The sequence below is a fragment of the Phaethon aethereus genome (assembly GCF_964289735.1).
Source record: "Phaethon aethereus genome assembly, chromosome: 2".
NCBI classification, from domain to species: domain Eukaryota; kingdom Metazoa; phylum Chordata; class Aves; order Phaethontiformes; family Phaethontidae; genus Phaethon; species Phaethon aethereus.
In genome coordinates, this window is record NC_138582.1 from 43,904,661 (window position 1) to 43,916,867 (window position 12,207).

Consider the following 12,207-nt stretch of genomic DNA (forward strand, 5'->3'; position numbering starts at 1 on the left):
TGTGCAAGAACATCTGCAAGCCTCCTGTGTCAGAAACATCTCAAAAATATTAATCCCTTACTGAACAGAAAATGTTGTTTCTCTTTGGTCAGTGCAGAATCTAGCAATGTGAAAGCTGAACTGGAAATAAATCATGAGGAAGAACTTCCACATAAAAATCATTTTTTACAGGTGAATAGCAATTCTAGACCTGATAGAGGATACAAACAAAAACATATATGAATCCATTAACATTTTAATTTAGAAAATTACTCTGGTTTTAGAAACAGTGCCAGCTTCTCGCTGCTTTACAGAGGCCAACTGGTAGCAATAACCAGCAACAAATGACCAGCCTGCATTTCCAGACCAGTACAAAATCAGGCAGATCTACACCCATTTGCATCAATCTGAGAATGAGATTTCCCTGACACAAGGAATGGCTGGCTGTTTGCAAACATCCAGCTTTGCAGCAGCTTTTCCAGCAGCCTGATCTCCTGCGGCTGCCAACTGGAGGAAACCGAGAGAGATACTGATGCTCTCTGCCAACTCCTGGCTGGCAATTTTTTCACGCCGCAGAAAACCAAAGCATTTTGTGAACTCTTCCTGTCCCACAGCAGCCCTACAAGAGCTGAGGTGTTAAAAGTATTTATTAACATAATTAATTCTCAGAGTTTTGAACATTCAAATTTAAAGGGTAGAAATCTGAAAACTGCTTTTAATGCACAGGTGGGTAAACATGTTTCAGTGCTTTTCTACTCCTCATACACATGTGCTGGCAGTACATAATTGCAACGTGATCACATCTACAACTAAACAGACTGGCACACTGTCAAAAAGATTAACTGCCCAGCTGGAGATGCTAGGAAATTGTGGCTCCTTTGGGTTTTATTTGCTGTTAGCTGCCTGCCACCTCGAGAATCACCACCCTCGCATGCTCACAGCTTTGAAGACCTACGTCCCCTTTTTAAGCACAGAAAGCCTTGCTTGACCTGTGACAGCAGCTGTGGCTTCAGCATTCACTGCCTTTTGCGGCTCACTCAGGCACCTTCCAACCCAGGGGCACAAGCGTGGTTGCAGCTGCACCGTGAAATGCCTGGGGGTCCAGCTGAGCTGAAAAGCACTGGTCTTCCCTTTCTCCCCGTTTTCCCTTTGCTATTTTGCAGCTGGACACATTCTCCAGGCTAGAATCACAAAATCATTAAGGTTGGAAGAGACCTCCAAGATCATCAAGTCCAACCATTAACCCAACACCACCATGCCCACTAAACCATGTCCCCAAGTGCCACATCAACATGTTTTTTGAACCCCTTCTGTGATGGTGACTCCACTACTTCCCTGGGCAGCCTATTCCAATGTTTGACAATTCTTTCTGTAAATAAATTTTTCCTAGTATCAAATCTAAACCTCCCCTGGCACAACTTGAGGCCATTTCCTCTCGTCCTATCATTTGTTACTTGGGGGAAGAGACCAACACCCACCTCACCACAACCCCCGTTCAGGTAGTTGTAGAGAGGGATAAGGTCTCCCCCTCAGCCTCCTCTTCTCCGGACTGAACAACCCCAGTTCCCTCAGCCGCTCCTCAGAAGACTTGTGCTCCAGACCCCTCACCAGCTTTGTTGCCCTTCTCTGGACACACTCCAGCACCTCCATGTCCTTCTTGTAGTGAGAGGCCCAAAACTGAATGGTATTCGAGGTGCAGCCTCACCAGTGCTGAGTACAGGGGCACGATCACTTCCCTACTCCTGCTGGCCACACTATTCCTGATACAGGCCAGGACGCTGTTGGCCGCCTTGGCCACCTGGGCACACTGACAGCTCATGTTCAGCCGGCTGTCAACCAGCACCCCCAGGTCCTTTTCTACCCAGCAGCTTTCCAGCCACCCTTCCCCAAGCCTGTAGCCTTGCATGAGGCCTGCATCAGCACTGATCATGGGGATCACAAAGAGGCACCAGCTGCAGGACAGGAACAAGGGACTTGGCATGGCAGTTGCTGAAGGGAATCACTAAAAATACAACCATCAAGTAACAAACTGCAGAAAAACAAATTTCCTTCTGCTCACCCACACACTAGCAGACTTCACAATCACTCCCCAGGGCTAATGGAGTGCAATGTTTATCCTATAAATCCCGACAGTGCAGAGGCAGGGACAACCAACCAGTTCATCAGCACTGCCAGCACCAAAGTGCAGAGCAGAACATGGAGCCCCAGGGACTTCTGATATCAAAGTGTTTGGCACCCACAGCCTCTAGCTGTCTCAACACAGAGACAGCCAGCAGGTGAACAGGCCCTTAGGGATCTACATTTTAAGTTTGAGAGTCAGAGTAGTTCTTCCATCCTGTATAGGGCCAGCCCAGGATCTTAAACTGTCATCTTTAACTTAAAGAATTGTTTTTGTTTACCTGTTGAGTAAAAGACTACTAATAAGCAGCACTTTTTAGACCATCAGTAACATCCGTTTGAACCCATTCACCACTAGGAAACCTACAGCAAAAGTACCAACAACTGATGCTACACGATATGGCAAATCGATAGCCCACACCCTACTCTAGGATCTGTCCCTTATCTCCATCCCCTCCTTTTGTTACTTACACATTGAAGCAAGCACTGTATTGCCAACATATTCCAGTGCAGCAACTTCATTCAATTCCACTATTTAACAAAAATCAGGAGAAAATACCACAAAGCTCCTGTCACCCTACTTTTCATATGCAACCACATTCACTGATCACTTCAACAGTTGCATGCAACTCTAGAGCCAAGGATTGCTCATTTTCTTGCCTTGCTCTGAGCAAGGCAAGAAAAATTGAGATTCATGTGTGGCACAATAAAAAAATATGTATTACTAGCAGGCTATTTCTGTGAAAGCACTGCAAAATCTGTTTTCAACAAAACAATTGCAATCTTTTATCAGTGAAAAATGTCTAGATTCTTTACATGCTTATAAGAATTTTAAAGCTTGAGCTGATGCTCCCTATTTCTACTATTATTTAAGTTCATCTTACAGCTGTGAATTACTTTTAGTATATTCTCCAAGTACCTCTTTTCTATCTTGAGCATAATCTTTCTTGTTTGTTATTATACATCATGTTACTCATCTTACAATTGTTTTCCATTTCAGACCTCAGAAGTGTAAGTGCAGTTTAACCCACTGATATAGCACAGTACAGTATATCTATACACAGAACAGTTTTGACAGACACTAATTCAATTTTTTTGTATGCATGTACAATGACCCCTGACTCACAGTTCCCAAATTGTGTAGTTTGCAGTAATTTTTAACACCATCCAGCATTCATATTCAACTGCTTTTACTGAAAGGCAGTTAAAGAAATCTTTAATTTTCATCCCTTCCAGTAAATTTTAAAAGAAAGTTGTTGTTTTTGTTTTGTTGATTTGTTACTCTCTATTTTAAATCTACTGATCCATAGCACACATGAAATGCTTTGCAATGACTGAGGGCAATTATTCTTATTTTACAGGGCAATGGACAACACCAATATTCCCCGGCACAAAGGACAGGTTTTGTGCCAGGGAACAGTCACATGAAGCATTAACAAATAAGACAAAACATAAACATGGCATAGTTAAGGTGCTGAAGTAGAGGAATTTAACAGCATCTTTCAAAAAGCAAAGGCTGAATTTAAAAACCTTTAAGAAAAAAATACAAGTTATATTGGAGAAGGTGTAAATTTAAAATACCGAGCAGTGAGAGATAAAGAACTGGCAAAGATGCATGCATTTCTGTTCCACTGAGGATGTCAGATACAGGATGACCTCTTTGCTAGAAGAGAACAAAATATGTAGTACAAATAAAAAGCTACAACAGAAGGCAATCTTTGTGGTAGTGTTTACTACAGAAGGGTAAAAACATTTTCCAGGTAAAAATAAGAGTTTGGCATTAACAGCTAACATTTGTTACATAGCAGCTTCAGAAGGTGGCTTATAGCTTGTATCCACTGATGTGACCTCGAAGAAATATGAAATAATTGAAGCTTTGAAAATGAAAACAATGTTAAAGAAAACAGCATGGATTGAGCAATTTTCATTTTTGTTTCAAGTCTGTGTTGCGCCAGAGTCACAAATATCAGGAAGTATTTGCAGTGCATAGCCATTTGTCGAAGTAAAACAGGTAAAGAGGTAGCCCAAGGGTAGTGGTACTTTTAAGAAAAAGTCATGACTGAAATTGTGCAATGCAATGCAAAACTTAACACTCTAGAATTATTTGAGTTTAAAAAAAAAAACCCCAAACCAAGTAACAGCAGGTTGTGGAATAGCTCCAGATAGATTTAGATATATCAGGGCTAGGGGTCCAGACATAATCTGCTCAAACTGAATGTTGCAAAAAAACCGTGCAGCCCCTGAAATAGGGAGGCTGTGAATATGAATAATCCTTTGGGGTATAAAGGACCTAGAAGTTAATACAAATATCACAATTCATCTTTTGCCAAGTAGAAAAGCCTATAGAAATCAATTATCAAAATTAATTTTAAAAGAATGTTCTTAGAAAAAACACAGATGTATATCTAGCTTCATTGACAATAAATATTTTATTAGCTTTAAAAAAACACCACCAAAAGAAACCTCTGTCCTATTGATGGAAGGGCCATGCCACCCAACGTATCTGTTTTTGTTAGATATTATGTAATAAATAGAGAAATTACTCCCACAGACAGCACTGGGGGAAAACGTTTCATATTAAATGGCCCCCATGTCTCTCCTCAGAGTAAATGTCCTAGGGAAGGAACAGCTAATAATAATTAGGCCATTCACTGCATTACTTCAGTATTGGAAAGACATGAAAATCTGTCATAGCTCTCAGTCTAAGCAACTTCAGTATTATTTTTACTGTTTCTCCAGCACCACAGCTGTGTACAGCATTCTACAAACTAGGAAGAGATGGCAAGCTGCTGCTCAAGGAGCTCAACAGCCTGAATTAGATGTGATGCACCACCATACAACAAATGAGACTGGAAAGCTCTTTTGAGAACAAAAATGTAAGGGGGATGCTTTCACTGGCTACCTAAGTAGCATTTTATATAGATACATATGTAGTCTTATCTTAAGAGTTTGCTGCTAGACTAGCCTTTTTTTTTTTAAATCACAGGGAATTAGCTACAAAAGTGCGTTTTGGGGATTGGAGCGGAAAATACCATGTAAAAACCAGACACTCGTACAACTGATTTTTTTCCAACACATACTTGAACAGGGAAGATAGTCCAGCCAAAGCTAGTAGAAATTAGCTTGTGAAAGGTATGACTAGATAAAAGGCAATTAGGGAGGATAAAGCTGCAGAAAACTTTGAACCCAAGGCATGGATGGTAATCACAAAGTTATAAGACAGGGTGGGAAGCAGTTTAATTGATAAAGCCAGGAAGGTAATATAGACATCAAGAGATGAAACAGTATTATACCTGGGGGAAGGGAGGATTTTTAAAAAATAGTGTAATAGGAGAATAGTGCCCACAAGGTAGAATATAGCATGTGAGGAAAATAAGGGGTTGCACTTATTGAAAGGGATGCTGAAGGGAGAGACAGGCAAGTTGCAATGGAATTTCAAGTTAGCTGCATTCTGTTTAGCAGCTCAAATGTCAAAAGGGACGTAATCATTACATCGAAGGCCTTAAAACTGAAAAGCCTCAGAAAACAATTTTGAGATACAAGCCATCAAGACAGAAACCAAAAGGATGGAGAGGAATTACTCAAAATGTGATGAGTCTTAGTTACTACATACGTGATATCATATGTATAAAACACATACTAAGGTTTTATTTTAATGATCCACTGCATTTAGTCAGTATAAATACAGTACTTCCCTCTTACATTTTTCCTATCAAATGGGCTGCCACAAAAATTAAAAAAACTTCTGAAGTAGTATGCTTGTTTTACTTTTCACTACTTTAATGCAAACTACTTCCTCCAGTTGGAGGAATTCCTCAAATTCTTGCAAGAGAAGCCTGCAATACTGTACTTTTTTTTTAATTTTTTTTTTCATACTACGACCTTTTTTCTGCAATACTGTACTATTTTTTTTCATTTTTTTTTCATACTATGACCTTTTTTTCCATCATTATTTTGGAAGAAAAACTTCAAAGATGCAGATACTTTTGGCATGAATTAAGGGTTGCCTCCAAAGGCACTACACATTTCATACTCTGTATTCATCCTATCTGTTCTGCAGGAGTTTTAGGAAAACCTCCCCTATGTGCATGCCCTTGGTCATGCACGAGTGCAAAAGTTTTATTAGAAGACCACAAAATAGACTCGGCTGCAGCACATGCAACTCCCTTTCAAAGCTTCAGCTATTAAACCCAAAGAGGTTTTCAGAACTCTAGAGCTAAATGACTTTCTAACACCTCTAAGAGCATAGACTCATCAAGTTGTGGCAGCAGAAAACTTCCAGAGCCAAACATACAAAGGCCATGCACTGCAGGGTAATGGGAAAGGTAAGATGGTAGAATGTACCAATGGGACATTCACCTGGGCCTGGCAACATGCCTGCAGCTGCTGCTCAAGTGCTCACTGTGGTCATTTGATCACAGCTGAAGACTACTCTTTCAAAGACCATATTCCAAAGCTTCTCAGGCTGCACCAAAACATCCTGTTTTCTAGTAGTGATTTAGACTCTTGGCCTCCTCTTCTGGTTATAGCACAGACACCACCAATCTTCCCTTCCTCCTGCATGAATTCTGCTACCTCTGTGAGAAGAGGCTAAAAAAAGCTCAAAAGAGCCAGTAGTGGGTGGAGTTGATTCTGTTTTCATACAGTCTGTGGTGCAACAGCACCATCCAGCTGTCAAACAAAAGAAGAAACATTAATGCCACTATCCAGATTTGGTCTTTGTACCACAAGCAAAACAAAGAATTACACCTATTAAAACCAGCAGGTCTTTCCCCCGCTTCTGAATTAAACATATTGGTCCACTGAGTTAGTACACAAGAGTGTGCTTTAGCAAAACTAAGAGTCCAGCCCAGTAAGACTTGCAGGCTACAGCTTACCTCAGTGTTTCAGTGAAGTGTGGAATATAAGATCTCAGGTATGAGGAAAAGACCATTATCTTTGGCTCACAACCAAAGACAGTTAATCACACTAGAAAAATCAATGGAAAAAACTCAACCATTTCATACGTAAGAGCCTATGTTTTAGCTGTAACAAATTACCACTCTCGAGCTTCGGTAGTGAAAGCAAGAATGGCAGCCTCCAGTGACAGGGAAAAACAATGAAAACCAGACTAATGGATTAGTCTTGAGAGGCATTATGGCACAAGAAAAAAAACCTCTTTGCTTTCCAAGATTTTTAATAAGTTTGTGTTCTTTAACAGTAAATATAAGGCCTATGCAATGGAAATGAATGAATAAATAGCATTCCCTACAATAGATGTCTGACTACGTGAATTAAATACACAATGTCACTGCTTGAATTGCCTTCAGTTCTTCACTAAACTCAATTTTGTCCTAACACCCGCAGGGAGCTTACCATGTGTGTCCACTGATGATCAAGAAGTCTAATATTAGAACACTGTTCTTGCACTACACGTGCCTTAGCCTGTCCTGTGATCCCACATTCTTGCGTTGTTTGATACTTGAAAGCAGGGAATGCATCTCCTTTCCTGATTTTCTGAAGTCCAGTACTAGTGCTTTACAAACACTCTACAACGCAGTACAGGGGATCTATTAAAGTCTAAAGATAAGTCAATCATCCTTTGAAAGAAAACAAGGGTGGGAACTTTCCAAGTAAATATTGGCAGGAAAAACTGTAAATGCAACAATTTACCTAGGAGAAGGGGCATTTCTACACTCAAATAAAACTTGAAAGGAAAACCTGAGATGACTTCAAGGAACTTGAGCTTATGCAAGGAAGAATCAGCATCATCTCATCAAGAGGAGATGCCATTTTTCTTGCATAGAGCTAAAACATAGAGTAGATTTTAATGTAAGCCCAGAACATAAAGAGCACAGCAACAGTAAAACAGCAAGCACTAGAATAGTAGCTAAAGCCACAAGAGCAAAGAACATGCCCAAAGATACAGCAGAGGTGCCAAATGACAAACCCGTGCCAAGTGGGAGAGAAGGTGCCCTTAGACAAGCAAGGCAGCAAAACCAGAAGTGTCCAGAGACACAGCCCTAAGGAAAAAGGGACAATGAGCTCACCAAGAACTGCAGATGAACAGGAAGATCAGAGGCATGGACAATGAGGAAGTATTATGGCTAAGTTTGTCTAATGAAGGCAAGGAGTTCTCTTCTCACTAAGACAAGGAGAACAGAGAACACAAGATCTTCACGGGCTGTGTTAGAAAGTCACTGCAGGACTGTATCATTAGATCCAACACAGAACAAAGCTACTAGAAAAAAAAAGTTGGAATGAGAACAGACCAAAATGCTCAAATCATTAAAAACAATTGGTGCCAAATGTGCAAAAAAGGAAAGACTGGTATATGGGAGGGTACTGAAAGAGGTGTCAAGGTGGTGGTGGGCAAGAGTGAGCCTTTGAATCAATAATCAAAGTTTCCTCTCCGTTCCACACACAAAAAAAGAAAAATGTCAACAAAGTTTGAATGTTAAGTGCAGAGAAAGTAATTTAAAATAAGGAATCTGATGATCTTGATCAAAGAAAGTCTATTTCCCTTGCCAGGAACCGACTAGAGAACTTGTGACATGGCTTGGAGGCTGCACAGCTATGCTCAGAGAACCACATACTCAAAAGGCATAGAATTACATACTCACTCCAGTAACAGAAAGAGTAGGATCAATCCATTTCAGAACTCAGATGTATGCAGAACAGACAAAGAAGGAGATCTCCACTAGTTACTAGTCAGGTCAAACAATAAGGGGGAAGGTGGAAACAGCATAAAAATCCCACTCAGCATAGAAATAGGCCTCCAGTGGAAAGCAACAAGACAAGCCAGACAGGAGGAGAAACAGGAAGCCATGAAGTCTTTCCAAAACAGTCTAAATGGAGAGACAACACATTTATACCATCCTCCATGAGGTCAGCCAGAGTTCTGCCAACTTGATCACACTAAGTCCTAAAGGATTGCACATGGAACCTGAGCTCATGACAGTGTTTTTTCTGTTTTACCACAGGGTGCAAGCTTTTAAGCCAGGACACCAGGAGGTACTGGAGATAAGAAAACAGTGTTTCCAGTAGACAGCAACCCATTCACACTTGCTGATTGTTCAGTTTAGTTAAGGAATCAATCCTACTTAGATTAGAGTACCTGTTCAAACTGAGCTTTGTAGTCTTGTATGAGTAAGCATTTCCAAACCCAGGGCTTCAGCTGTCCAGAGAGTCTTAGATAGAAGTACTATAGTTAAACCTGCCATGTCACTCAGAGTATATGTTTACATGTCTACAAGTCCTCCCTCCCCCGCCTCCCCACCAGCAAAGTATCTATTTACTATCCACAGAAGGTACTATTCAAGTTCAGACCTGAGCAGTTCAGTTCCATCTTCATCAACCTCTCTAACCTTGTAACAAGCAAAGCTTGCAGATTTCATTTATTGCAAGGTTCTGCTGTCACCAATGAGTGCAGTGGCAGACCTAATGACAAGCTTGTTGGATTTGAGATTTTAGTTCACTAATAGTGTTATTTAAACAAGGGACACAAAACAACTCGTGAAAATAGTGATAAGATCACACATGGTTGCATACTATTAAGCAAAATAGCTGGATACAAGAAACGTTGCACATACTGGTGTCTCAACCTCCTCCATCCTTAGAACTACACTGCAACACTCACCAGCCCCCTCCTTTCAAACAGGCTTTCTGTGAGTCCCATTAGTTTTATATTCAGCATTTCAGAGTTAGTTTCTACTTCCAAAGCATCTAGACATAAGCTGTATTGATACCCATGTCTTCTAGTGAGAGGCCAAGTTCCCATGACAGGGAGTACGAATAAAAACAGTAAGTTCTATCCTAGAAAGCTCACACATTTCAAATTTTAAGAGCTTATTTTAAACCAAGATATGGCAACTGTAAAGTCCAGTTCATAAAAGGGCAACTTGCTGCTGCTAAGTCTTCAGATTTACAGTGAAAACAATCAATGCAAGTTTCCAGTCAGTAGGGCTTCCCCATTGATTCCAACATTTTCCTTCTCTCTTCTGCTGAGGGCATCTCTGGTTTCACACCATTTCTTCTCCTTTGCATCACAACGTCATTCTGAAATTAGAAGAAAGTCACCATGAGAACACAGATTTCTCACAAGTCTGTGCCTCTGAGCTCTGAATTAGTAAGATTCTTTAATAGAAGTACTCTTCATATATCAAGAGACAGACACCCTAAGTCTGATTAGCTGATAACTAAATGTACTAGTATTTTATTGAAGATACCTGATAGTTTACCTTGCTGCTTCAGAAGACAGTGAAATTACAGTATTCCCATTCAACTATGTCAGACTAATGTGCAGTTGTCTGTAAATAGCTTTTTGGTAGTTTGCAGAAGTATTTAAAAGTTAAGCTAAAAGATTCTCTACTACTATAGCATAAGGAAAGAAAATAGCAGAGAACAGTTTAACTGCACATAGTTCCTCACCATACTTCTCTACCACAAGAGAGAAGGAAATAAGGACACCAAATAAGAATGAATGAACTCTTCCTATGCTTTATCTCAGGTTAAAGTAAACATGACACAAACCAATGGAAAAACAGATGAACTTATCTTACCTCAGAATTTTTTCCTTACGTCCATTTAAAACAGAACTTATTACTAGAAGCATCTGACTCAAATTCAGAGGGAAACATCAGGTACTGCAAGAACACTGACTCACAAGCTAAGAGGGTAAACTTAGGAGAACCAAGCAGAGTACTTTGATGTGCATCTGCTTAAGTTTTCCAGCAACACATACCAGGAGAACCTAGGCCTGTAAGTTACCATAAAAGCAGCTGCAGTCAGAGCTACCTAAGTTTGAAGAGTTCAGAAAGCAGTGTCTCAAAAGTAATGTACTTAAATTAAAGCGTGGAGTAAAATTTAGAAAACCTACTGTGCTTACCCAGAATTTTCTGCAGCTTTTGTACTTCAAAAAATAAGCAGTACACATATCCTTGTTATAGTTGTTGTCATCCATACATTTTCTAGAGGCATCTGTTTCCTTTAACAGGGAAAACATAGTTCAGAGCTGAGGGAAGTTACTGTACTCAGTGCCTAAAAATTCTAACAAGTCCCAGAATATCTATGAAGATAGGAGGCAGCTTCTCAGATGAAAGAATACTATCGAAGGGAACATCTATCACAAAGCATAATCAGTAATTCCAAGCAATGACTTCATTTAGAGATAGCAGACATTAGTACTCTTTAAATAGTAAGGATAGAGTCAACAGAATAGTTGTTTACAGAGATGCTTGGTATAACCCACAAAAGACTTTTAAAAATCAACTGAGCTTGTCTAACCAGGATTTCAGGCTCTGGTTTTAAGGCCATAAAATTGAAGAGATTGCTATCAGTTGTATTACTTCTATTTGTGAGGAATTACTTGTTACTTCACACTTACTGTAATGGATGATTTTCAGCTTTTACCATCTTCACTCTAAGAAACTGTTTACGCAAAATGCAAATGCAAGAGTGCTATCCATTAAAAAAAACCTCTAGTAATTGCATTACTTAACATTGAAACATACAAACAGAAACCCCAATTTGATCATCTTACCGCTACACATGGATTTATATCATGGTCTCTAAGTTGTTGTGCATGCCTGGACATTCTAGACAGACACTCGCACCTTGGCTATGAACAGAAAAGAAACAAGTTAAGTATCTACTTTGAATAGTAAGTCAGGATTAAGTCTGAACCTCAGCATGTAAAAAAGGCCTTCCAGTAACATACAGTTTGGTTGTCTTTAAAAAAAAAAACAGAAAAAACCAAACCACCACCACAAAACTTTTTGCAAAATGTTACTTCAAAAGTATTAACAGCAAGATAACTCAGGCAAGTTTAGCCTGTCATGGAGACAGCTTACTTCCTGATAAATTCCTGCAGAGAATGAAGCCGCTGCAGTGTCTCTCATACCAGCCTGTCATATCATTGAGGAACTGACCATGTCTAGAAGAAACAGCTCCATAGGAGCTGTGCACAGCCAACACACTGTAGACACTTCAATTAATAGTGTGTGGGAGCGCTGTACAAGTAAACTTTTCCAGCTTTTGTGCCTACTCCTTAGCTGGATCACACCTGTATCTTCACTGAGATCTCCCAGGTGCAGCAAGTGCCCAACTATCTCCTGTGCTGCTCTATCAGAT

The 12,207-nt window shown here is 40.0% G+C and overlaps 1 protein-coding gene across 1 annotated transcript; it reads right to left on the bottom strand.

Moving 5' to 3' along the window:
* Positions 1–10,032: 10,032 nt before the first annotated feature.
* On the bottom strand, positions 10,033–11,956 carry CHCHD7 (coiled-coil-helix-coiled-coil-helix domain containing 7; the record flags this gene model as incomplete). Its single annotated transcript, XM_081996327.1, has 3 exons — positions 11,618–11,956; positions 10,964–11,062; positions 10,033–10,134 (listed from the first exon to the last, which is right to left on the bottom strand). The coding sequence occupies exons 1-3, from the start codon at positions 11,669–11,671 to the stop codon at positions 10,033–10,035; spliced, it is 255 nt and encodes an 84-aa protein (XP_081852453.1). The 5' UTR covers positions 11,672–11,956.
* Between the last annotated feature and the right edge of the window lie 251 nt (positions 11,957–12,207).